This window comes from Pezoporus wallicus, unplaced genomic scaffold, assembly GCF_028554395.1.
Source record: "Pezoporus wallicus isolate ANWC-B61680 ecotype Strahan unplaced genomic scaffold, APGP_CSIRO_Pwel_v1 contig_13071, whole genome shotgun sequence".
Lineage (NCBI taxonomy): Eukaryota > Metazoa > Chordata > Aves > Psittaciformes > Psittacidae > Pezoporus > Pezoporus wallicus.
This window is the reverse complement of record NW_026641407.1, coordinates 646,550-671,670: the sequence shown is the minus strand read 5'-3', so window position 1 is coordinate 671,670 and position 25,121 is coordinate 646,550. Positions and strand designations below refer to the sequence as shown.

The 25,121-nt window shown below is 58.3% G+C and overlaps 2 protein-coding genes across 3 annotated transcripts; one reads left to right on the top strand and one right to left on the bottom strand.

Annotated features, from left to right (window-relative positions):
• Positions 1 to 1,431: 1,431 nt before the first annotated feature.
• Positions 1,432 to 17,265, bottom strand: PACSIN1 (protein kinase C and casein kinase substrate in neurons 1). 2 transcript variants are annotated; one of them, XM_057423587.1, is made up of 10 exons: positions 17,108 to 17,265; positions 6,209 to 6,341; positions 5,719 to 5,875; positions 5,348 to 5,583; positions 5,058 to 5,213; positions 4,582 to 4,757; positions 4,151 to 4,271; positions 3,946 to 4,070; positions 3,538 to 3,731; positions 1,432 to 3,202 (listed from the first exon to the last, which is right to left on the bottom strand). In XM_057423587.1, exons 2-10 carry the CDS (start codon positions 6,269 to 6,271, stop codon positions 3,093 to 3,095), a joined length of 1,338 nt encoding a protein of 445 aa, XP_057279570.1. In that variant the 5' UTR covers positions 6,272 to 6,341; positions 17,108 to 17,265; the 3' UTR covers positions 1,432 to 3,092. The 2 variants fall into 2 exon arrangements, with proteins under 2 accessions (XP_057279570.1, XP_057279571.1); XM_057423588.1 differs by lacking the exon at positions 17,108 to 17,265 and adding an exon at positions 12,094 to 12,204.
• A 761-nt stretch (positions 17,266 to 18,026) lies between these two features.
• On the top strand, positions 18,027 to 24,087 carry RPS10 (ribosomal protein S10). The gene is made up of 6 exons (XM_057423591.1): positions 18,027 to 18,116; positions 18,931 to 19,080; positions 19,531 to 19,702; positions 22,948 to 23,025; positions 23,416 to 23,471; positions 23,999 to 24,087. The coding sequence occupies exons 2-6, from the start codon at positions 18,931 to 18,933 to the stop codon at positions 24,038 to 24,040; spliced, it is 498 nt and encodes a 165-aa protein (XP_057279574.1). The 5' UTR covers positions 18,027 to 18,116; the 3' UTR covers positions 24,041 to 24,087.
• Positions 24,088 to 25,121: the final 1,034 nt, after the last annotated feature.

Below are 25,121 nucleotides of genomic sequence, written 5' to 3'. Positions count from 1 at the left end.
GTAGTGGGGTGGTCCCCTGAGTTGGGACCGCATCCTTGGGCATGGCATCACCCAGAGCCTCCCAAAGCCCCCGGGTCCTTGGCCTTGGCACAGAGCTCTTCCCTTGATTTGGATTTGGTTTTTTTGGACTGCCTGATTCCAGAGTTCTGGAAAAGGGAGGTGGCACATTTGCCACTTCCCTCTGGACAGTAAATCAGAAACACAGCCCCGCAAGCCTGGGCTGGGACAGAAACCCGGGGGTTGCTTAAACTGCACATTTCCCAACAGCCTGAGTTACCTGGCGACGTTGGTCTTTTATATTACATCTCTATTTGTTTATTTGCTCTCTGGTTTGGGCTGCTGGCAAGTTGTGGTTTAGGTTCAGATGATGGGGGGTGATGGGCCCCGGGCACCACGAGATGCTCTGTGGGAGCTTTAAAAGCAGAAAAAACCCTGGTTCTTGGTGTTTTGGTTTTAATTTAACGTAGCTGCCTGTGATGGCTCCTGCCCTTTGGGGTTTGCCCTGCCTGTTTTGTACTGCTTATATGGCAGAGAAGCAGCCACACTTCCTCCAGCCCTGCAAGCATCCCAGCTGGAGGGATGGAGGGCACTGAAGGAGCAGGGGAAGGAGGAAAACTGCCTTGGCCTCTGGAAAAATGGAGGGGGAGATAAGGGAAAGGGGGAAGATGTGTCTTGTGATTTCCTGCGTGCGACCGATGCTCCTGCAGCGGTGTGGGAAGCACCGGGAGGATGCACTGGTGGTGCTGGTGCCCCAAACCTCGAGTCTCTGTCACAGGTCCCCTGGCTGCTTGTCACTGTGAGGAAGGTGAGCAGGAAGGGGGAGAGCTGGGGCCAGATGGGGAGGGTGAACACGGGGATGTGGGGACCTGATGCAGCAGAGCCTCTGCAGCAGGACTGGGTTTCTCACCAGACCAAGGGGAAATGAATCCCTTTTTTCTGCCCCCCCTCCATCAACAGCCCAGCGAGCACCCCCATAATCCCGGTCTCACCACCCTGTCCCCCTTGTCCATAGCCCTGTCCTGGTCATTATTCCCAAGGTTTCAGGACTCATAAGGAGCCCAAGAGGCTCTGTCACCTCTGCCAGCACCAACTCACTATGCCAGGGCTCCCCTGTCTCCCACTGCCTGGGTTCTGCTGGGCTGGGGGCTGGTGCTGGGACCAGCCCCCGAAACTGCTTTATCCCAAGTTACCCCATGGCTTTCATAACGTTTTACCCCATGCAGTCCCCAAAGGCAGTGGCTGCTCCTCTCTTTCTCAGCCCCCCAGCATTACATCCGAGCCCCCTTCCCACTGCACCCCAAACCTTCAGTGTGGGGGTGTCCTTGTGACTGTGGTTCCCCGAGGTATGGGGGGGGGGGTCCATAACCCTGACATCCTCCTCCATGGGGGCAAGACTGGCGCAGGGAGGCACGCGAGGACCCGGACCCGAAGGATGCTGACAGAGCTCAGTTATTTTCGCTTGCTGCTTTTCGTTGTTGTATCCACGGTACTACAATCACGAGAGATATATATATTATATATATACTTCTTAAATTACACCATCACTGTACAAAAAACCGGGGTGCATTGCTGAGACAGGAGGTTGGTTGGGTTTTGTCTGACTGTTTTGCGTGGTTTCTGCTTTCTTGCATACCTGGCAGGGGCGAGGGGCAGCGCGGCTCTCGCCTGCCGTGCCCAGCACATGGAGCATCTCCTGCCTCCTGAGAACACTTGATCCCTGGGGCCAAGAAATTCACCAAGCAACAGAGAGGGCAGGAGAGGAGCGGGAGGAGTGAGCGGGGAGATGAGGGCGCTGATGCTGGATGGAAGAGGGGAAACAAAGAGATGATCGGTAGGGAATTGCTCGGGATAGCAAACATGCCTGGGGCAGAGGGGTTGGGGTGACCGTGCTGGGTGGCAGCACCCCTGGGTGCTGAGGGGCTCCTATCCATGCCACGGCCGGTTGCAGAACCCAAGTGCCAGAGGGTGAGAGCCCTCTGGGGAGAAGCAAAGGGCAAAGCTTGCATCCGTTCCCCTTTTGGCATGTCTTGTTTCCAACCATCTTCACCAGGCAGCTGCTCTGCTGCCCGGACTGGGGTCTGCTGCCTGCACCAAGCCTCCTCATCCTCTGGGTGCTGCAGCTCCTGCTGGCACTGTGCAAGGCTGGACGTTGCTTATCCTTCATCCCTGCTCTGCTCCTGCCTCTCTCCAGGAAGGGGGTGGATGGGGACTGTCCCCAGCAGCATCCAAGCCGGTCGCCGCTAGCCCGGGCTGGGTGCGAAGGTGCTTCCAGCAGCGTTGATCTGCAGTGGGTCCTCCTCCAGGTGGGTCCTTCTCGGAACAGAGGTGGATTTTAGGGCCATCCCACCCGGAGCTGGATAACTGCCCTCATGAAGGGCGATGCTGCTCCCTGCAGCACACACGGGGCATCGGCTCAGCAGCCCAGCCCTGAGGAGGAAGAGGAAGCTGAGGAGATGCCACCAAGCTCCACGGCAGGGCTGGTCCCACCTCACCTGGGCACCCAGATCTGCCACCAGCCCTGCCCACGAGCAAGGCCCTGCCTGTGGATGGGGCCAGGTGGCTGCGGGGCCGGAGGGGGTGTTCATTCCCTTCCTTTGGGAAGGGAGGATGAAGCAGGGAGAAGAACATGGAGGCATGGAGTCAGACTCCAATCCACCTCGGGCTTTTGGGATGAATTTGATTAGTCCCAGGAGCTTCAGCGCTGTGCATTTCGGAACAGTTCCAGCCAATCAGAAGGCGGCTCATGATTTCAGTATCTTTAAAAGCCAACCGGTCAGGAGCTCTCACTGGTTGGGATTTAAGATCTTGAGGTATCGGCTTTTTTGTTCAGAGAAAAGATCAACTAACGCAGACGAACAGACGACGTCATCTTTCGCTTCACGTTATCTTAAGAAGAAGAAGAAGAAAGCGGCTATGCAAAATACTCTTCGGAGACAACTCTTAAAAAAATAAAAGCTTGGTCGGAAAATATGTCTGAATCTCTAACTGTGAGGAGTGAAGGACCAGACAGCACCACGGCTGGTTGGTGGAGCAATGGAGGCAATGGAGGGTGGATTGAGCTGCTGACGGCGACGAGGAGCACACCACAAGACTTAGATTGCCTCCACGTAGTTGGCGGGGTAGAGACCTAGCTGCCCGCTGTCCAAGCGCCCTTTGCACCATCCTTGCTCGTCTTCTTCACCAAGTTTGGTTAATTCATCACCTGGGGGGAAGGTGGAAGGGGAGAGGTTTGTTGGGAACTTCTTCTACCACCCTTATTTCTCCGCTGGATGGAGCTGCTTGGAGGGGGGTTAGGACTGATCTTCAGCATGCTGATTTGTAGGGTAGAAAGGCAAGGGGTGACCCATGAGACCTCATGGGCCTCATCCCACCACCTCTTCAGTCCCACCTGGGTTTGGGCTCAGCTTGTGCCTTCCCCTTGCTGCCAGTTCAGCTTCCTGAAGGGCTGGGATAACTCGGAAGTTATTTGAGGGATTTCCCACCGAAACATGGGGCACCTGCAGCTCCAGCAAACCCGGCACTGACAATGGACTCTACCTGCTTTGAAGCTGAGCTCATCCTGCTCCTGCCCGTCGTAGTCGTACAGAGCCCGCACCCGCACGCCCTTCCCCACCGACTCCTCGTCGAAGGGGTTGGTGCCACCATTGGCCTCGCTGGTGTTGAAGGAGTTGCTGCCCTCATCATCGGACCACTCGGCGCTGTAGGTCTGCCCGCGGTCGTGGCTGCTCACGCTGCAGCAAAGAGGAAGAGGGGCTGTAGGAGTGGGCAAGGGATGGAGGACTGGGGCAGGCACCGGGTGCCGCTGGGAGGATGCTGCAGTTTCCCTGAGGCTGCAGGGGAGCAGTGGCTGCAGCACGACCCCAGCCCATGAGGACCAGGATAATCCTGCGTCCCCATAGCACTCGCAGTGTTCCCATAGCATCTTCCCACCCTGCCGGCCCTCACCTCCCGCGCTCGCCCGCCGGCGCCCCGCTCTCGCCCGTGCTGCCAGTATTGGTCAGGGTCACCCCCTCGCCTTTCTTCTGCTTCTCCTTCCGCGTTATCGTGTGCGTCAGGTCCGGGTTCCACTCCTGCAGGCACAGAGCAAGCAGCCCCTGAGCGCCCGGCTGCCCTGTGGGGCTGCCAGCACAGCCGTGGTGCTCAGCCTCACCTCAAACTGCGGCCAGTTCATGGGCATCCCGGGGCCGCTGGTGCTGCGGAACCACCGGAGGTCCTCCTGCGCATCCGAGAGGCGGATGGTTTGCTCCAGCTCCCGGTAGACGTTGGCATAGCTGCAGGGAGAGGTGGGGGTCAGGGTGCTGCAGGGAGGGTGGACCCCACTGGGGATGGGGTTAGATGGGAACATGCCCAGGTGGGGTCATGCACGACAAGGCACAGGCCTCCTGCCATTCCAGTGCATCTTAGTGACCATGGCCGTGCTCATGCCTGGTTCTGGCCAACACCATGGTCACCAGGATGTAGTGGAGTGGCAATGGGCTGTCTGGAAGCACTCGCTCCCTCCAGGGCTTTATTTGCTTTCCAGGCACCATAAGGAGACTTTGCATGGGCACTTTCTGCCCAGTCGGCACAGGAGGCACCTACCTGCTGCTCTCGGCCAGGTTCAGGTGCCTCTTGATGTCCAGGAGCACTTCCTTGAGGAAGTTGAGCCTCTTCTCCTCAAACTGCTGGCACTGCTCGAAGACTTGCTCCATGCTCTCGATGTACTGCGGGGTGCACTTGTTCAGCTCGTCCAGCACCTTCTCGTACTTCTCCTGAGTCTGCAAAGGCACCTTGGTTATACCCCGAGCACCTCAGAGCCCCTTTGTGGGTGCTGAGAGGGCCTGGTTTGGGGGCTGCCATGCTGGGGAGCCCAGGCTGAGAGAAGATTCTCTGTGGGTGAAATCAAGTGTGTTACCGGAGAGATTTTGCCCCCATAAAAGGGGTGAATCTCTCCCCTGAGCACTGTCTGCAAGTCATCACACTTCTATAGGAGCGTGTGATGGGAAAATGGGAATGAATGGGAGGAAAAGGGCCACGGTGGTCATTCCCACTGCTTTTCCCTACCCAATGCCTCGTACCTTTTGCACATCCTGCTTGCACTTCTCTACTTTGTCCTGGAGCTTCTTCTGCTGCTCGGGGGTGTTGGACTGGTCGGCCTTGCTGTTGGCTTCCCGGGTCATGGCCAGCTTCTCCTCCTTGCATGCTAGGTGGTAGGCTTTCTTGGCTGTCTCCAGCTGGGGAGAGAAGACACATCAGAGGAGCAGTCACAGCTCCCTGCCCATCCCTCTGCTTGCAGGGAGCTGCCACTCAGACCTGGAGCCGGGAGATGGCAGGGGTGCCCCAGGACATGCAGCGCTTCTCCTCTCACCTCCTTGAGCTTCTTGGCCCAGGGCTTCTGGGCTTTCCTGAAGCCATCCTCAGCCTCCTTGGCCTCCTTGAAGCCTCCCATGATCTGCTTGTGGTAGGCATCCTTCTGCCAGTTCTTGACCTTCTCGAAGTCATCATTCAGCAGGCTGTTCTTCACGTCCTGGTGCAGCTCACTCACCTTGTCCGCCTCCGTCATGATGGCACCCCACGCCTTCTCCAGGCTGCCGTACTGGGGACCTGGGGGGAGGCAGAGGGCACAGCTGAGCATCACCGCACCGCCCTTACCCCTCCACCTCCACCAGGTGAAGCTGTGCTGGTGCACGGGTACCCACGGGACCCGGCTGTCCTGGGGGAGCCGTTTCTCGATGGCACCTTTCTCAATGAGCTGCCTCCACCGCTTGGACCAGTCGGTGAGCTGCTGCGCGTAGGACTTCTCGATCTTGGCCCGCTCGTGCACGCAGTTCATGAGGTCATTGCAGAGACGATGCCCGTCATCGATCCGCTTCACTGTGCGCTTGTAATTCCCCACCTGGGATGGGGATGCAGGCAGACAGGCATGGGAGCTGCGTCCAGAGAGCCCTAAACCTCAGCTGGCCTTTGGTGGGGATGGGGGTGGCACCAGGCTCTTTGGGGCTACAGGGATGGAGCTTTTGCTTTGGGGCTGCTCAAACCCAGCTCTGTTTGGTCCCTTCCATTGCTCTTCACCTCTTGGGGAGTGCCGAGCGTGAGAGCTGGCTTGGATGCCCAAGCCACCATGGCAGGGATGCTTGCAGGCAGCACTGTCCCCTGCCACATGGGGCCACCCTGGGTGCAGTGACAGCAGTGGGGGGCCCCACGGGAGCAGAGCATGGCTGGGACTCACCTCCCAGAAGCTGTCGGTCGTTTCCTCCGCGGCCGCTGCCGACTCATCATAGGAACCCGACATGGCTCCCGGTGCTGCCTGCGGCGTCCGTGCGGGCACTGGGTGGCTCTTGGGCAGGCACCAGCCTCATGCACTGCGGGAAGAAGAAGGGGTCATGGTGGAGGTTGAGCGGGGGACCCCCATTGCTCCTGCCCTCAGCACCATGGGTCAAGCATCCGTCTGCAGGGGGTGGGCATGGGGATGGTGCCCATTCCAGCCCCTGCACTGCAGGCTCCTCCAGCGCCTGGACCCACTTGGTGCCATCCAAACCTGCCCCAGAGCCATTGGTGCTGGGAGGGGACATGGTGGGGATGGTGGCAGGAGCTCACCAGCCGGGGTCACCAATGAGGGGCCATGGTGGGGATTGCGGGGGGGGATGTACCACACAAGGAATGCTCGTCTGGATATTCCACCCTAATCCATCCTGATCTTCAGGAAAACGGCATCCCTGGAGCATCACGTGGCCCCGCTGCACGGCTTAACCCTTTGCTGCTTTGCCTAAAGCTGTGCCTGACGATGGCAGCTTGTGAGGATGGAGAGGGGGCTGCAGTGGCCATAAGCACCGTTGGCATCCCCATCCTGCCCGGGTTTCCGACAGCGCTCCCACAGGAAAGCGCTGGCCCTGTCCTGAATAGCATCTGCCACTGGCATGAGGACAAAGTAGCCATGAATTGACCCCGTTTCCTCCTGCTTTGTCCCCAAAAGGGCTGTGGGAGTGGGAGATGTGGTCATGGCCTCCATGTACCATCCCTTCCCCTGGGGAGGTGGAGCAGGCGGTGGGAAACCTGGCCATCTCTCCTACCGTGCGCCTGGGCAATGAGGTGGGAGGCCAGGACTGGGGGGAACAGGGTCCCAGTGACCCAATGCCCACCCGTGGGGAGCAGATGGTCCAAGCTCTCCAGCTGTGCACACAGCTGGCTCCAAGGAGCCCACGGTCCAGGGCAGGACGTGGCTCCAAGAGGATGAAGGGCCGAAACAGTTACTGGAGCGCGGCACAGGGCTTGCTGTGCTGGAACTAACAGGGCCTGGCAGGGATTTAGTGATATAACCAAGGAGGCACCAAGCCCGCCCTCCCCAGCCAGTTAAAAATAAACGCGTGGCTGTCCCTCACTCAGCTGCCACGATGCTGATGGAGGGGGGACCACAGCGATGCACAGTGCACCCAGAGCCAGTCTGGCACCCGCCATCCTCCATGGACACCCGTGGGCTGCCCCAGTGCACCTGAGCAGTGGCAAAGCACCCATGGGCTGCCCCTTCTGCAACCCCAAGCATGGTGCTGCACTTGGCACCTGGGGCTTGGTTTGTGTCTCTAGTCTGTGGATCTTCGTTTTGCTGCAGAGGCTGCATCGGCGAGACAAGGGCATCCTTGGGGCGACAGCCCCAGTGCTGCTCAGGGCTGGGACAGGGACCCTGGGGAGGGAGCTCGTCCATAGCTGGGTGTAGTGCTATGGGATCCATGGGCATGTGAGCCAGCCCCAGCCTCTCCCTGCTCCTTCTCCTCGGTGCCACCCGGTCAGAGCCACAGCCTGGGGGTTATTTTTGGCTCTGCATCACCTCCCATCTAACACCGCTGCCTTGTCGCTGCTCTGCTGCCACGCAAACCCCCACATGCGTCTGCCCCCGGCCCCGGGCTGCCCCACAGCGCAGCCCCATGCCCGCTGCTGCAGCCCATCGCATCGCATCAGGGCTGCTGCTGTGATGCCCGGTGCCGGCAGCCAAGCCGAGCTGCCAGCCCCAGCCACACACTGCTGCTCGGGTACCCTCAGCCAAGGGGGCTCTGCTGTGCCCCCTCCCAGCCCCATGTTTGCACGAGGCTGCTGGAGAGGAGCCACAGAGCATTTGGCATCGAGGGATGGTGAAGTTTGCCCCAGCTCCTGCGTGCCCTTGGGTTGCTCCGGCAGCAGCCGCCCCCCTGCATCTCTGTCCCCATCAGCCCGCTCGGTGCTGAGCACCGGCGCAGCTCATCTCACACAGCTCCTGCTGGCCTTGCAGGGGGGTCTGTGCCCTCCATGGGGACCAGGGACGGTGCTGACCCTGTGCAGGCAGGAGGTGCTGCAATGCAGAGAGCTGGCGCTGCCGACACTGCAGGCACACGGCAGTGCCCTGTCCCCGTACAGCCCAGCTTTGCTGTCCCTGCCCCCGGCAACGGGGCTGCAGAGCTTTGGGCAAAGCACTGCTTGGGAAGGGTGAATGGGCCAAGCTGGCTCCCTTGGGGGGGGGCAGCAGGACCCCTGCCTCTCCCTGCTCTCTCTGCCTTTGCCTTTGCTGTAGCACCACCATTACATGTGCACCCCCCAGTGCCATGGCCTTGGGGTGTGCTGTCAGACTGGGGTGCCCCATCCTGGGCTCTGGGGTCCTCAAGTGAGGTGCCAGGCACCAGCCCCAGCTGCAGGGATGCTGCAGCCAGGAGGCAGCTTGCTCTGCCTCCAGGTTTTCTCATTGCCCTGGCCCCAGCATCCCTGCTGCAGCCAAAAAGCAAGGGACGGGTATGTGATACAGGGAACAGGCAGCTGCCTGAATGTGTTCCCATCCTGCCTGCCTGCACATTGACTGAAAACGGTGGGGACCCAGAGCTGCAGAGCCTCCTGGTACAGTTTCTCCTGCTGCAAAGAGCCCTTTGCCAAAACAGGATGGTGGTGGATGTGCTGCAAGGAGCACCCTGTGCTCCTATCCCTGTCCCCATCCTGTCCCAAGGCAGGAGGTTCTCATTTGCAGTGAATGGGAGAGGGCTGGGTGCTGTGGAAGGGGAGTCAGGGGGGAAATCACTGGTGAAAGCACCCAGGAGAGAGGGATGCCACGCTGAGCTTTGCTCCCTCTGTGGGAATCACAGCAAGCAGGAGCTCCCCGACACCAAACCCAGCACAAACCAGTGCAACGCATGATGCTCCTCTGGTGCAGAGCCCTTCAGGAGCTGCAACCCAACCAAGGGCCCTGGCTGGAGCACATGAGCCGGGGATGGGAAGGTAATTTGCTATGTGCTGTTGCCTTGTAGTTACCTGAGCCCTCCCAGTACAAAAGGCAAAGCTCAGCAATTGGAAAGGACCCAATGGTCTGAGCTGGTTTTCTTGCAATTAAACACTGGGACTGACCTGGCCTGTCAAATCAAACCATCCATGGGGCTGCAATGTGAAATAGTTGCTGCATTTTGGCTCCTTTTGTAAGCATAAGGCTACATAAGGTAAGTGCAGGGGTTATGGGGAAGGGAGCCAGGCGGGGATTCCATGGGGAAGGTCATTTGCTCTCCCTTATGTTGGCACAGAGCTGGTCTAGTGTCTCTCAGGGGGTGCAGCACCAAATGCCACTGCAACACATCAGTGCTATGGCCACATTATGGCCAGCATGGGAAAGACAAACGGACTAGAAACAGCCAAGGAAGCCCAGGGCAGCCTGGCAGCAGCATCTCCCATTGCATCGCAGCAGCTCTGGGGCTGCCTTGCTGCTGCATCGGCTGCTGGTGGTACCCGACCTCAGTGCTGCATCCACTGCAGGCACCGGTGCCTACGTGCTGCTCCCTCTGTGCCCGAATACGGGTGGGTGAGATGCCCTGGCACGATGGCAGGGCCTCAGGTAAAGCTGGTGACACCGAAGTGCTCTGCAAGAGGCTTTGCAGCAGCAGGAGCTGCTCAGACCAGACCTGGCCGGGTGCTGAGGGTTTCCCACCAGCACAGGGCTGGTGCATGAATCCATGGGGCTGGGGCAAGGGAAAGCAGCCCATAGGGATGGCAGGGGTGGATGCAGAGGGGTTGGCTCTGGCATGGCTGAGTTGTCCCCTGCTCCAGAGCCGATATGGACCCTGCAAGGAAACGGTTAAGCGGGCGCTGCTGATTCACTCTGGCACTGGGCATGGAGGCAGGAGCGTGAGGAGGCAGGAGCTGGGGACCAGGGCTCTGGTTGAACAGCCTGGAGGGTCGTGAGCAGAAGAACACCCGTCCTGCCCCCTCATTATCCAACTGAGCCCAAGGCCAGGCAGGAGGTGAGCCTGAGCCCTTCCCAAGCTGCCGGCTCCCTGCGAGCAGGCTGCAATCAGGGCCTCATCCTGCAGCCCGTGGCAAAACCCCTCCAGCTGCAACACAAACGGGGTTGGAGGCGTGGGCAAACAGCCAAATCCTGCAGCCAGAGCCACGGCCAGATGGGAGAGGATGGGAGGCACCCACACGATGGGTGCTTTTCCGTGGGATTTAGGCCAGGGCAGTGCCGTGGGGCTGGCCTGGACCCGGTGCACTCGGTTGCCGGAGCAGTGCACGAGGTGGCTGTGAGGGCAGCAGGTCCCTGGGGGTAGCACGTAGGGAATGGTGGGAAACATCTGGGAACCACTTTTCCAACGAATCCCGTGCTGGATGTGCCAGTGGGCAGCTGCCTTGCTCCCACTGGGCTGCCTGCATGGACTGAGGGGAGCTGAGGATTGGGAAGGGGATTTGCCAGCTCAGGGATTGCAGGATCCCCAAAACCAGAGTGTTTGCAGAGGTGGGTCAGTGATCCAGGGACACTATGGGGACCCACACGTCCTGCATGCAGACGGGAGGACACCACCTCTCTGTCCGGGGTAGGGGCCACGCTGCGGGGTTGCAGTAGGTGGGGAGATGCGTTTCCTCCAAGAAAACAGCTTTGCATCCCGTGTGTGCTCTGCAGAAACCTCCCCTTTCCTCCTGCACTCCCCACAGCTCCCCTGCTCAGAGCACAGGGCGCCCATCCGAGTCTTCCCAAGGATTTTATAAGCCTTGTGAAAAGATTTCTGGAGATATGCATGGCATTTGCAGGTAATGCCAGTGCTTCTCTCCAGGGAAGCTGCAGCCCAGCTCAGGTACAGCTGAGGATGTGCCAGGAATGTGGACAGGCACCATAGCAAGGTGCGGAAGCAGGATTGCCAACCCCATGCATAAGCTCAGGCCTGGGGAAGGGAGATGGGGCTTGTAGGGTTTCCACTTGGCATCCAACTCTGCAGTGCCCCTCAGCCTGCCACCTTAGCTTGCCGCTGTAAACAAGGATGCTCAGGCTCTCGAGCAGGGATTTTTGTGGTCCCAAGGGGCAGGGTTTAGGCAGAAATCCAAACATGAGGTTTGCAATTAAACCAAGAGGCAGCAAACGATGGTGGTGGAGTGCACGGAGGTGCTGTCCCCTGGCTTCCGCAGCAGGGAGGGGGGGACCCAGAGTGTCACACACTGGCACGGGATGGGCTGTCCCATCCCCTGTACCTTGGCAGCTCAGACCCAGGGTTGGCAGTGACAGGAGGTGAATGGGGCTGCCAGGAGCAGGGCGATGTGGAGGGACAGTGGGATTACAGCTGCCTGTAGTGGTAGGAGGAGGAGACACGGAGCCGGAGGGGGCTTAAAGAAGCGATGGGAAAGCAGGGGGGAGGACAGTGGGGCTGGAAGGGGGAGAGGAAGAAGGAAGCTGAGGTGACAAGAGGGCCATCAGGGGTGGGATGAGGGACTCATTTGGGCAGGGGACACAAGGACACGGAAAGCACAAGTGTCCCCCCCCATCATTTGCAGCTGGGGAAACTGAGGCACAAACCCAGGAGCTCAGCAGCGTTGCAGAGGGGCTGTCCCCTACCCCGGCACCCCACCAGGCACACAGGAGGGGTGAAGGTCATGTCCCCCCCGGCCTCCCTGCCTCGCAGAAGGGCTCGGGGGACACCGTGTCCTGCCGGGGGGCTGCAGGGGGGTACCAAACCCACACAGCGCTCCCCGGCCCTTGCGCAGCATCCCCCTCGCCCTCCCCACGTCCCCGCAAGGGACCCGGGTGCGCCGCAGCCCCATCCCCACCCGCAGCCCCATCCCCACAGCGGACCCCATGGCACCAGCGGCCCCTTCCCCCGGCAAAGCCCCGCGGGGGCCGGTTCTTACCTGGGCCGGGGCCCGGGGCTGCGCCGGGACGGGCCGGTCGCGCCGCTCCGCTCCGCTCCGCACCAGCCGCGGGGGCGCGCACGGCCGCGGGCACGCGCCCTGCCTGCAGCCGCCCGTTGCCACGGCAACCGGGATGGAGCCGCTGCCCGCAAAGGCTGCAAGAGCCGTCGGGGGAGGCGGGGGGGGGGGGGCTGCGCGCAGACCATGGCCGGCACCCTGGGAGGGGGGGGGGTGCAGAGACCCTCAGCGCCCACCCATGGGGTGCTGCGGGAGCATCGCTGTCGCTGCGGGCTCCGTTAGGGCCACGAGCGGGGTCCTTCCCCCCTCAGGCTGCACTGCCGAGAGGCTCCTTGGGGGGCTGTGAGAGGATGCCCCGGGGTACCCTCGTCTTCGGCCGCTGTCCCTCCCGCACAGGGCAGAGCAATGCGCTCCCTCCTCTGCTCCCCTGGGCGCTCTGCCGCCTCCATGGCCCCGGGAAGGGGATGCAGGGAGGGATTTGGGGCTGAGACGCAGTTTCTGCAGGAATAAACACCCCAAAAACGCCTCCAGAGGAGCAGACGGTGCTGCCTCCGTGCCAAATGTGCCAGCGGGGAAAGGCTGGCAGGAAAAGCAGAGGCTGTCCTTCCCACTCAGCAGGGCTAGGGAATGGGGTGATGGGGTGACAGGAGCTGCACCCCCCCTAAGGCTTCTTTGAGACCACGGAGCCAGGCAGCTCCTTCCCCACTGCCATCTGCCTGCTCCTGAGCACAGAGGTTCGCGCCTGGGGTCAGTGGGGCTTGGCACAGGATGCACATCCCCGAGTGGAGCAGAAGGCTGGAGCCGTCCTGCCCCACGGCTGGGGATGCTGCGGAGCCAGGGGGACGCAGATGGGGGGTGCAGACAGGCTCTGCCCCTCTCAACTGCCCCTTTGCACCGGGTCTGCGCTTGCCCCAGCTCGCGGGTAATGTCAGGGAAATTAAGAGCCAGCAGGAGGGGAAAGCTTCCAGCCGAGTAACCGAAGCCACAATAATGAGGCTGCCGGGGGCCGCTGCCGCCAGGATCGGGTTGCCCAGAGAATGTGACCCGGTCCCAGGAGGCTCCGACGCCGGCTCAGCTTTCCCCTGACAAGCGCCTTCCACAGCTTAATGAAGCTCGATGGGGCCCCATCCTGCTCCTTCCAGCTTCGTGCCATCCAAGGGTGTTTTCCCACCTCACGAATGGACTTCCTGCCCCCAAAGTGTTGCATTCCCAGCTGCAGCATGTGGGACCCCAGCAATGTGATGCTCCCCGATCCCAACATGTGAGCAGGCATGGGCTGCGGTTCCTGCTGGTGCCAGGGCATCTTTGCCCCTTGGCATTTCAGAGCAAGGAACTGGAGGGTGCTGATTAACTGGGCATCATCCTGCATGCAAGGAGCTAGCGGTTCTCAGCACAGGGTTGCTGCAGTGCAGAGGAGCAAATGTTGCTCTGCAAGAGGGTGATAGGGGGGACTCAATGACTTGGGAGGGCTTTCCAGTGCTGACAGCCCCACTGCCACCAGTTTGTGGCAGATGTGGCCCATGCAGGTAGGACTGACCCAAGTCTCCTTCCCCAGCAGCTCAGTGGAACCTGCCTCCACAGCATGAGGCTCTTGCAATGGCATCTGGTTCCTTCACCACAAACTTTCCCCTGGCTCTTGCTATCCCATTGCTTACTACTCCTCACGACAAGTCATTTTCCCCCTGTAAAAGAAGTTTCCTTGTGGGAAGCAGCAGCCAGCGTTGGCAGGAAATAAGCCCTGATTTATCGTGCCACTCGCCACTCTGAAATTACGGCTCTGTGAGCACCATGGCAAGCTGAGAGCAGCAAATCAGCCCACACCGTGCTCTTGCGGCTGCCAGCAGCCTGCCTGCGCAGCAAGCTGGTGCGGGCAGGGGAGGAGAGAAATGCCACCAGCTATCAGCCGTCCTGCCCATCACCCAGCCACAAATGCCAGCTTTTACATGAATAAGGGGGGGGGGGTTTCCACAGTGGCTTCATCCCAGCAAGGAAAGGAAAATGCATTTCCTAAACCATAGCAGAGCCCCCTGTTCTGGTGCTTTCTGCTGAGCTAGCTGGGGCTGGGAGCAATGGGAGAGCCCCCAGTCCATGGGAAGGCTGCTTGGGGTTGGGAGCAAAGAGGTCCAGCATCCTGCTTATCCTGAGCTCATCCATGGCTTCTCCCTGCCCCTTCCCACTCAATACCAGGGGCAAACAGGAACATTAGGGCATCTGGCTGCCCTCAGGGCTTATGGGGCCAGACGGGGCCAGGGCCCCTGCGCTTGCCCCATGCCCAGGATGTGCCCCCACCACGGATGTGCCGCCGGTCCCAGGAGCCTTCTGGGGCTTGCTGAGAGAACGCAAGTGAAGCTATTCTGCATCTCTAATTAGCAGCGAGGATAATTGGCCGCTCTGCAGCCATCACACAGAAAGGCAGCCATTGTGGAGGGCTCCAACGCGGGGCAGGTGCTGCCAGACACCCAACTCCCACCAAAACAATCCCCTTCTTGTGTGCTCATGACTGGCCCTGGGGGCATCCCCCCGGAGCCCTTCCGGGGAAGGGGCTGGGGATGGGATATAAAGGCTCTATTTTTCCTGGGATGCTGCATGGTGCTGGGACCTCGCTGCCTCCTTCCCCCCCCCCCCCCATGCTTTGCCATGCCGACGGCAGCTCGGCTCCTGCGGGAAGCTGCCAGTTGAATGCGCCCTCTCCCTGCCCAAGACTCATCTGCAGAAGCCCGGGAGGGTCCCTTGTTTGTCTTCAAGGTGTTGCACAAGCACCAGCTGGTCTGGCCACCCTGCGGGGACAAAGTCTGTCCCTGGGCAGAGCTGCTCGATGAGGCCTCCTCCTCCTGCTGCCTGTGCCAGCAGAGCCCGGCTCCATCCCAGCTCCATCCCGGCCCTGGCACGGCCAGGGGGATCACCAAGGTTGAGGGCACAGGATTTCTGGGAAGCAGGATCCCACACAGAGCCAAACCCAGGCTTTGGCTCGCTGCAGGACATGGCCCTGGTGTGGATGGATGCACATTGCCGGTGCTCATGTTCCCTTTCTTTCCCTGCCCTTGTGCACGTCACCAGTTGATGCCCGCCAGCTGCCCAGGCTTTCCTTCCTCAGTCCTTTTACAGTTAAACCCAGCGCCCATTCTGCTGCACCCCCTTTGGTGGCCACACACATAGGGAGAGGTGGAGAGGAGGGGGCAGGTCATGGATCAGTGCAAACCCCAGGGCAGGGTCAGCACCATCAGCAGCGGCTGAGACAGCGGCAAAGGGAACACAAACCCCAGGAGGTGGGGAGGACCCCCAGGGGTTTGGGGTCAGGCACGATGGGAGCCGCAGTTGGGCACTGAGTCCCCCTTGGTGCCAGCGATGCGGTCTCCTGGCTGTGCTGTGCCAACGGCCTTGCTCCCAATGCACGCCTTAGGGATGGGTTTGCCTGGGGAAGGCGGCGCGGGGCTGACGGAAGCAGGAGCAGCCCGAGAGGCTGCCGGGGAAGCTCTAATCCGTTTAGCAAAGCGCTTGCTTTGCCATTCCCGAGGCATGTGCCAGAGGAGATGCAGGCAGAGGCAGGCGGTGCGGCAGGACAGGCAGACAAGGGCAGCAATCCCGCTCCCTGGGATGAGCCGGGAGATGCCTTCCTCCCAAGGGTTGCTGCAGGATCCCAGGGGCTGCTCTGCAGGAGGCTCCATCCCTGCTCTCCCAGAGAGGGTGATATAAAATGGGGCAAAGCCCCAGGATGGCCCCGGCTGCTCCAGTGCCTTGGACGTGCTGCATCCCTCCTGCCCCAGGGAGGCACGGGCAGCCCAAACCATGCAGGTACCACCCCGGGGAGGGAGTAATGAGCCTCTTCCAGCCCCATGCACCCTGCAGGGACCCCACTGCTCGCTGCAGCGATCCCAAAATCACAGCCATAATGCCCCGTGTGCCTCCACAGCAAACATCCTGGGGCAAACGTGGGCTGGGGGGATGAGCACCGGCCCCTGGGCAGGCAGAGCCCCCCGGCAGCACCCAGGCTCAGCCTAAGCCGCCTTGCAGAGCCTCAGCTCCTGCCAGCTGCCCCGGTGCCGTGCCTTGCGGCTGAGGGGATTAGGGGAGCTCTGGGGGGTGCCCTGCTGTCAGCTTGGCCCCACAGCATCCGGGAGCCGCTGGTGCAGCTGAACCCCTTCGGCTGCGGGGCTTGGAGCAGGAGCCTGGGCTTCGCACCGGGTAAGACGACGTCAAACGCGTCCCAGGGACGTGAGAGGGGGATGCCAGCTCCCAGACCTGGCCGCAGGCTGTCCCCGCTGGGGTCCCAGCCCTTTATGCATCCACGGGGAGCAGAAGGGACCCCACACCCAGGGCTGAGAGCACCTGATCCACCAGTGGTGCCAGCCCCAGCCTGGCAGGGTGAGCACAGCCCTGGGGCATCCCTGGCCCCACAGTCAGTATGTGGGGCCAGAGCTGCAGCCCGGACCCCCCCCCCCCGGGAGCCCTGGGTGCCATGAGTGGGCTATGGGGTGATGGGCACAGCGTGCAGAACAGGGCTATGTGTGCACCAGACTGTAGGTGCTCTGGCAGGCACAGCAGCCGGGCAGGACCTGTGGGACCCACAACTGCCTTCCCACCCGACAGAGACACCACCAAGCCGGGAGGAACAGGTAAACCCGAAACCGGGGTGGGGTGGGGGGGCACACACTGGAGGCAGACAGTGATCCCCACTCAACAGAACCCAGCAGGAGCTGGGAAGTGCCTAAACGAGTCAGGGAGCTGCCCTGCTAAAGTGGGGTTCATTTCCCAACCAACAAGCGACCATCGGCACAGGTTGGAGCCCATTTCAACCCCCCCCCCCCCACCACCAACCAGGAAGAGACTCAGGGTGACTGCACGGTCACAGCGCACCGAGCCCCGGCATCCCATCGCCATCGGGGGGACATTGCCACCTCCATCACCGTGTGAGCTGCACCAAGCCCCGGCCAACCCACTGATGCCAACCTCCCTCCTGGCCCCAAACCTGCCGGGAGCCGCATGGGGTGGGGGGTACCTTTGGACGTGGGGAACGCGGCAGAGCGGGGCTGGCTGCGTCTCGCCGGGGCTGGCTCTGCACATCGGCAGGAAGGTCACGGCAGATGGGGAGGAGGGGGGTAAAGATCAGCATGGAGATTAGGGAAGCATTTTTAGCCAACCAATCGCCGCCCCCGTGTAACGACTCCTTGGCCGCACAAGGTGAAAACGCGACCGTGGAGATGGAGATGGGGATGGATGGGAATAAGCCCGGAGCCCCGAGGCTGGCGGCGGTGGTGGCTGGGGGTCCCCAGCCTCCCCGTGCTCCTCTGTGTGTGTTCATCCATCCCCTCCCGTTCTTCCCTTGCCCTTCGAGCCTGCTTTGCACCCTGCCAACCAGGGACAGGTCGGGGGGTGCCCTGTGTGAAGCTCCCATGGGTCTGGGATGTTCGAGGGGTGCTCAGACCTCCGGGCAGGGCAGAAGCAGCCGCGCTCTATGGGGGGGGGACATTGCACACAGGAACACAGCTCCGGTCCCTTTATCCCCCTGCCTGGGGCCACCGCATCTCCCCCCCCCCCCCCCCCCCCCCCCCCCCCCCCCCCCCCCCCCCCCCCCCCCCCCCCCGGGCACAAAGCGGACTGCGCGCGGCTCCAGCGAGCCCCGAGCCCTTTGCCTGGGTGTGAGCGGGGCAGGGAGCACGTCGGGGAGCGCCGCAGCCCGGCTCCAAAGGGCACTGCCACGGGGATGGGCTGCGGGGGTGCCCAAGCGGGGCTCCTCTCCCCGGTACCCGCAGGGTGGCAGCGGGCAGCGCCCCACGGCCGGGGGGCAGCCGAGCTGGTCGGGCTCAGGATGGGACGCGATCGCGGCGGAGGAAGGGGGGGTGCGCGCCCGTCAGGCACCGCGGAGGGCAACCCCGCGCCCCATTTGCGCGCTCTGCTCAGGCACCGCCGCCGTCACCCTCGTCTACTGGGGACCTTCGGGAGGCCGGAAGCGGCCGCTCGGCGCCTGCCCCCTCCTTTCCGCTCTCGGGGCCGCCGCCGCAGTCACGGTGAGGCCGCGCTCGGGGCCCGCATCGGCCTCGCATCGGCGCCATCGCTCGGCGGGGCCGCGGGGCCGCTGCGGGGCAGGGCCGGGGAGGCGCGGCCCGGGCCCCCGCGGGGGCATTGCCGCGGTGGGGGGGCTCCAGCTCCGAAGCTGACGGGGCGGGAGCGGCCGCGGGGCGCTAGGCCGCGGGGAGGGCCCGCTACCGGGCAGCCAGGCTTTGGCGCTGTGGCGGCGGCCGGGGCAGGCCGCGGCGGGAGCCCCGTTGTGGCACCGGGCTGTCCCCAGCCCTGAGCACCGGCACCGGTTCCCGCTGCTCGAGGCAGAGCCTCCCGTTGGCGGCCCCTGCGTGTCGGGAAGCGTTGGCCCGCGGGGTGCGGCGGCAGCGGTGTGGCTCTGGTGCACGGGTATGGGGCTCGGGTGCGCTTCCGGACCCTCCGGGAGGGCAGTGTGAGCGGCTTCCTCGGCTCCGGGCTTCGGTGGATTGACGAGAGCGGCACAACTGAGCCCGGGTCTGGGGCGGTGGAGCCGAAACAAGGCTCACCCCGAGCTATATCTCTGCCCCACTTGTGTCAGCCCTTGTCTCGGCTGAGAGCAGATCGTTCGTAGTCTTTAACACAGTGATGTGGTTTAATGTTAATGCTCAGAAGTTCAGATTGCTGTTTTCCTTCACAGCAAAACCATGGGAAGGGATGCCCAGCAGCCCAGGTGTTGAAATCCTTACAAACTAGCACTGGTTTTGTTTAGTTGCTTCTGGTAGACTCCTGAATGCGTTTACTTTAAATTGGCAGCATTTACTGTCTACCTCTAATCTCATTTAGATGTTGATGCCCAAGAAGAACCGAATTGCCATCTATGAGCTCCTTTTTAAGGAGGGAGTGATGGTGGCCAAGAAAGATGTCCACATGCCGAAGCACCCCGAGCTCGTGGACAAGAACGTGCCCAACCTCCATGTCATGAAAGCCATGCAGGTATGGAGGCGAGGGTCAGATGCCACTAGGCGCAGCCTGGGCACACCAGGGTGCTGCCTACCTGTCAGCAAGCATCATCAGCCATGAGCAGATAAACACAGTCAGAAGTTGCATGGGCTGTTTCTTTCCTATTACAGCTATTTCCCATTTTTCCTGATTTTTCCCATTTCCTCTTTGATTTATTGTTCCCCCCAGACCACAGGTTATTCTTTTGTGGATGCATCTGTAGTTCCCTTTCTGAAGCTGTGACCCCTGTGTGTGTGTGTGTGGTAACCTTGTGTTTTTCACAGCATAGAAATGATGCTGTAATTTAGACCTGTGCCTGTGAACCCCCCCCACATACCCTCGATGAGCTCTTGTGTTCATAAAGCCATCTGGTGAGGATATTGATCAGAGGTGTTGAATGAGGATCAGGCTCAGACGTGAAGTAATGCAGAGTTCTCTCTCTAGTCTCTGAAATCCCGTGGTTATGTGAAAGAGCAGTTTGCGTGGAGGCATTTCTACTGGTACCTGACCAACGAGGGCATCCAGTACCTGCGTGATTACCTTCACCTGCCCCCTGAGATCGTCCCTGCAACCCTGCGCCGGAGCCGCCCAGAGACAGGCAGACCACGGCCCAAAGGTGAGCTGAGAGGGGGCTGTGCTCAGGAGGAGAAGAAGGGGACAGGTTGAGTGTGCTGGTGCAGGTGTAGTGCGCAGTCAGCTGGACATCAGCTTCCGGAGCAGAGCAGTGTCAGCTGTTGTGATTTTTGGACTTCTGAACGTGAGCAAATCAAGGAGACGTGTAGGTTTTACTGCTTCAGTATTTGGCACTCATCTGATGGCCACTGGCCTACTGAGAGGGGGCTAAAGAAAGCTGTGAGGCTGACTGGGTGAGCCGCTTTGAGTGAGAGACTGGGCTTGTGGTGACACTGGTGCCTGGAAGAGCCGGCCTGTTGGAACTGCAGGCTCTGGGTTGAAGCACCAGTTGGTTCCCAGACATGGCTGAGGTCTAGGACAAGGGATGTCTCTGGCTTTCTGGGGCTTTTCAGAAGTGGTTCTTGTCATTTGGGAAGGGCTTGCTGCAATTCTTCTCTGTTGTTTGGGAAGGAGGATGGTGTGTGTGCTGCCCACCTAGTGCAGCAGGAGCAGGGAACCTTGTCTCTGGCTGAGTTAGAAGAACTGCCTGGAAGGCTGGTGTGTGAAAGTTGAGTGGCTTTGGCTGGGGTGGGTGAAATGGGGAACAAACTTGGGGTGCAGGATTTGGTGACTGACTGAAAGCCAAACCCTGGGTGGTGGATGTGCTTCACATGGGAGTTAGAGCTTGGTACCGGTGGGCAAGTTAAACATCCATAATTCTGGTTTTATCCTGTGTGTTTCTGGGCAAGTCCCATTATTAAAGCTCTCTTCACTTTTCTAAAGGTTTACAACAAACACGTATGATGTGTTGGGTTTGTAGCTGGTTTTGTTTTCGTGGTGGGTTTTCATACCCCAAAGTGAAGGAGATGGTGGTCATGCAAACAGATGTGCTGCTGATACTGAGTGCTCGCTTGCCTGCAGCTGCCTCTGCATGGGTGCCTCCCTGCAAAATGTCTTGTAGACCCACCTGCAGATGGCTGAAACCTGTTTCCAGAAGGTGTTCTGGTTGCAGATAGGAATATTAAATGATGAGATTCTGAGTTGCAAACCTGCCCCTCTAGGCCACCCAAGGCAGAGGGTACGCTTTTTCCTTGTGTATGCTTGGTATTGGCCTGTGAATGACTTGTGAACCATTTTGGTATCCTTTCTGGTGAGCAAAGTCATAGAACAGTGCAGTGTAAATAAACTTGAGGTGGATGTGCTGAAGCCACCATGCCCCTTGGTTCAGTTCTAAACAAGTTACTGTGTTCCAAGCTAGTAATTCGGAGTAGGAAGGATGATTATGTTGCTTGTATGTGCTTAGAGATGCTCTGCAAAAACCCTTACGCTTGGTTTTCCTGGTTTCTTCTGTCCAGCAGTAGAGAAGAAAACCCAGTGCAGAACATGGACAGTAAAATTGCCCAGAAGGTCTTGGGGGAGATAAAAACTTCTGGAAACTTAAGGGAAAGGAGGGAGAGAATCACTGCAGCTGTGGTTGGCAGGACAGCGTTGCAAGGTCTCTAGGGGCAAGAAATGCATCTTCTCCTTCAAGGCAGGTGATGGTAGGTTTGTCTGCCTTGTGTGGAGTTGCCTCTTGTGTTTACCAAGAATAATGTAGGATGTCACCCTGCCCATAAAGACCTACTCTGTGAGAGGGGAGGCCTGCATGACAGAGCTCTTGGTAGCAGTCCACTCTTCCTGCTTCTGAGCTGTGTCATACCCCATTAGCAAGGTGCTAGATGCTGCGCTTCACCTCCATTGCCTGCAATTTGTTCTTTAGCTTAACAAAACTGTAGCATCATGTGCTTCAAAGGAAAGCATTGCATTGGAATTAGGAAGGTGTTGGTTTCTTTGATCTCTGAGAAGCTTTGGATGTTGCCAAATTTATTCTTTGGATGCTGTGTTTATCCAGCAAGCTGAAGAAATTATGTCTCTAGCGGGAGCGAGGGGCTAAAACTTGCTCAGGGTTTTTGCAGAGGGGCAGCTTCACTGTACAGCACTGCAGCCCTTCTCACGGCAGCGCCAGTGACCTCAACTGGTCCACACCTTGGCAGGGTTAGCTGGTAGGGCTGCACATACTGGCTGTGTTTCTGTGTGGATCACCTGCCTGCAGACTAAAGGTTGCAGAGCGTGTGTGGATGGTGGTGCAGAACTTCTGGGTCTTGCTTGACCTCTTGAGGTTTTGGGGCCTTTCCTCTACTTCCATGCAGTGCTCCTGACTTTCTCAAGTAAGGCTTGGTACAGAAGCTGAAGCAGTTAGTCTAAAGCAGGTTTCAGACTCCTGTGTGTTCAAGATTTGCAGTCTGTTTCTCTGTTACAGATGTAATTGAATTGTTAGAAATAAAGAATGAGCAAGTTTGAAGTTTAAAAAACCCTCCAAATCCATTGTCTCTGGGGTTTGCTCTAATGTTTTAACCTGACAGAAAGGAAGGATGTAAAAGCACTTGTAGGATAAGTTAAATCTGTTTGCATATCAGTGGGTGGTGTTTCTCTTTGTAATAAAAGCATCCATTATAAGTACTGTGTTTTTATGGGGGAAAGCTAGTGCCTATAGTATAAATGAAGCCTGTAGAAGTGCATGGGTCGTGTTTCTTGCTGTATGCTTGACACTGCTGGCAGCAACTTTAAATGTGTTCTACCCTTGAGGGGAAGACCTCAGCCTGGTGCTGTGGGACCTGTTTGGTCTCTGATGCTAAGGGTGAGCTCTGGAAGAGTGGGGTGGCAGTTCCACCATGGCTGTTTCTTTCCCACAAGTGTTCTCTGTGATACTAATCTGAAGTTACATAGATCATCTCCTCTTAGTTTTGTTAATCTCTTCCATTGTGGAGGATTTGTGATACCGACACTGCAGCTGTATTGTGGGTTGGGATCAGAATGTCATGTGTTTTGACTGAGCTGGGAACAAGCTTGTTGGATGTGACAGATTCCCTGTATCTCTGATTTATTTTATCATTAATTTTTGGCCCTTGTTTGAAGACTGTTGAAATAATGCCCTAAATCCATTTTTCACATTATTTGACTTTAACCCAAGCACAAGCTGGTGCACTTTGGCAGATTTCCTCCTTAAAGTGAAGTTTTCCTTACAACATCACTTTTCTTGTTGAGGTTTATATACACTGAGCTGTCCCAGCTGCAGCTCTGCTGGTAGATCTAATGATTAACTGTTAAAACTGGAGGGCTTTTTTCCCCACCTTGGGATGCAGGGTCACCAGGGAATGAGTTTGTGTTCTAGATGAGAACTACATTTGATGTCGCTGGTTTAACTTTCAGGTCTGGAAGGTGAACGTCCTGCACGCCTGACTCGGGGAGAGGCTGACAGGGACACGTACAGGCGCAGCGCTGTTCCACGTGAGTGTCCATCCTCTTGCTGGGTTAACATGGGGCTGACCCTGCTGTTTGTGCAACTTATCTCTTTGGGAGAATTGCCTTCAGTATTGGCCCCTGTTCAAGAAAAACGGGAAAATTAGACTCTTAGTGTAGCAGGGGCACTTGCACAACAGAGTTCACCTGCATCTGCGCATAGATAGGAGTCTGATCTTGCATTTTGTCAGCCTGCACTATGGGCTTTTCTCTGGGGTGGGTTCAGTAACTCTCGTAACAGTCTCAGTAACAGCAGTTTTACTTGGCTGTGTTTAGCCTTAGTTTTAGTCATTTTTGGTAAAGGTTAAATTGCAAGCAGGAACACTGTACTTGGGGAGCGGATTCTTTGGTTAGTAACTCATTCTTCTTTCTCTTCAGCTGGTGCAGACAAGAAGGCTGAAGCCGGTGCTGGAGCAGCAACTGAATTCCAGTTTGTGAGTATTTGCAGTCAGTGTTTGTTTCCTTTATTGAAGCTTTGATTAGGAGAAACTGGCTAGGTGATACCTGCATGCTATTCAGTGTGATGCTTCTCAGGTGTTTGGCTCTGATTGTTTAAGGGAGGCTGGCAGCTGCGCTACCCTTTATGCCCAGCTCCCATATCACATTCCTGTTGGGGAAACTATGTGATGGCTGTCACACTGCTGTGACAAGAAGCCAGTGACACGTTTAAGAAGCAGGCTGAGCTCTCTGGAGGAAATGCATGAATTCAGACTTCAGAAATAGAAGAGTTCTAGACATGATCTGCCGAGCTGTTTAGGATGGGTTGGTTAACTTGTGTCAGGAAGCTAGTTTCAAACAGGTCAGAGTTAGGCTATGCTTGGAGCAGGGGATACTTAAGAAAGTAATGCAGAGTGGAGGAAAGACAGCTCGTTTGTGATACTGGTGCTTCTGGCTGCTGGGTGTTTGCCACTGTCACTTGCTTAGTACAGTGACTTCTAATGCTCTTCTTTTTCTGTTGCAGAGAGGTGGATTTGGTCGTGGACGTGGTCAGCCTCCTCAGTAGAACTTCCTGCTCATGTTTTGTGTATAATAAAATAGGTGAAAATGCCACCTGGATTGCATCACTGTGTCTTAAGCACATAAATCTAGAGCTTGCGTAGCAGAGAAGTGACTCAAACCTCTGGCATGTGAAACAGCAGCAGTGAAATAACTTGTGATTAGAAAACAGGTTATAGAGAAGGAACTTTGTAGGTTTGGTCCTTAGGGTTTTCCTGGTGTGTGGAGGTGTTAGTAACGGGGGGGAGTGAGGAGCCTTAGTTCATGGCAGCACTGCAGGCAGTTCTCTGCCCTGGAGGATGCTCATTTCTAGTAATTCCAGTGATGCAGGAAAGCAGGGCTGAGACAACGCTGTTTTTCAGAGAGAAAATTCATCAAGTTCATCTGTGTCAGCCCCTGTGAATCGGACACAAGCAGCGCAGGCGGGCGAGCACGGCCTTTATCCCACTTCTGAATCGCTGCGTTAATTCATTGTGGCTCCAGAGAGGTGGGTGTTGGTGACAGCGAGGCGCAGGGCAGGCGCCCTGCAGTGCGCTGCCCACCAGCAGGTGTCACTCGCTGGCTAATGATGGGCTGATGCTAGTTAGGAATGGGTCTCTGTAGCCTGGTAAATGGTATAATATCCCAGATGTGAACCCAGGGGGAAGAGAGTTTGTTCCAGCCCTGGTTTGGGATGAGGGAAGTGGTGGGCATGGGATTTATTTCTTTCTGGGGGAGTTTGTTTCTTACTAGTTCATCCTCCTGTATAGCAGTAACGTTTACACTTGCTAGTATTCATTTAGAGTTGTGATTCTGTTTGGGAAGCAGTGATGTGTTAAGCAAAACGTTTAGCCTCATGGAAAAGTAGGCAACTATTTCACATTACTTGGAGTATTCCAGTGTGTGGTGGTCGGTATGAAATGCCACCTACTTTCTAACAGAATATTTGACTTATTAAAGGGAAGATCCAAACAAGCAGGTAAAAATGGCTTTTGTTTTGTGGTGAAGAACCCCAGTCTAAATAGAATTCCACAAGGAAAGTATTACCTCCACAGCTTTAATCTACCAGTCTTTGAACCTGCTGGTGTGGGGTAGGGAGCGGAGCCTGT

Bases quoted from the DNA above. Each gene is read 5' to 3' on its own strand.
- RPS10 (XM_057423591.1), top strand. From the start codon at position 18,931: ATGTTGATGCCCAAGAAGAACCGAATTGCCATCTATGAGCTCCTTTTT. The intron at 19,081-19,530 runs GTATGGAGGCGA...TTCTCTCTCTAG, and splicing joins ATGTCATGAAAGCCATGCAG to TCTCTGAAATCCCGTGGTTA. The intron at 23,472-23,998 runs GTGAGTATTTGC...TTTCTGTTGCAG, and splicing joins CAGCAACTGAATTCCAGTTT to AGAGGTGGATTTGGTCGTGG.
- PACSIN1 (XM_057423587.1), bottom strand. From the start codon at position 6,271: ATGTCGGGTTCCTATGATGAGTCGGCAGCGGCCGCGGAGGAAACGACC. The intron at 4,071-4,150 runs GTGAGGCTGAGC...CTGTGCCTGCAG, and splicing joins TGAACTGGCCGCAGTTTGAG to GAGTGGAACCCGGACCTGAC. The intron at 3,203-3,537 runs GTAGAGTCCATT...CCTTCCCCCCAG, and splicing joins TGAGCTCAGCTTCAAAGCAG to GTGATGAATTAACCAAACTT.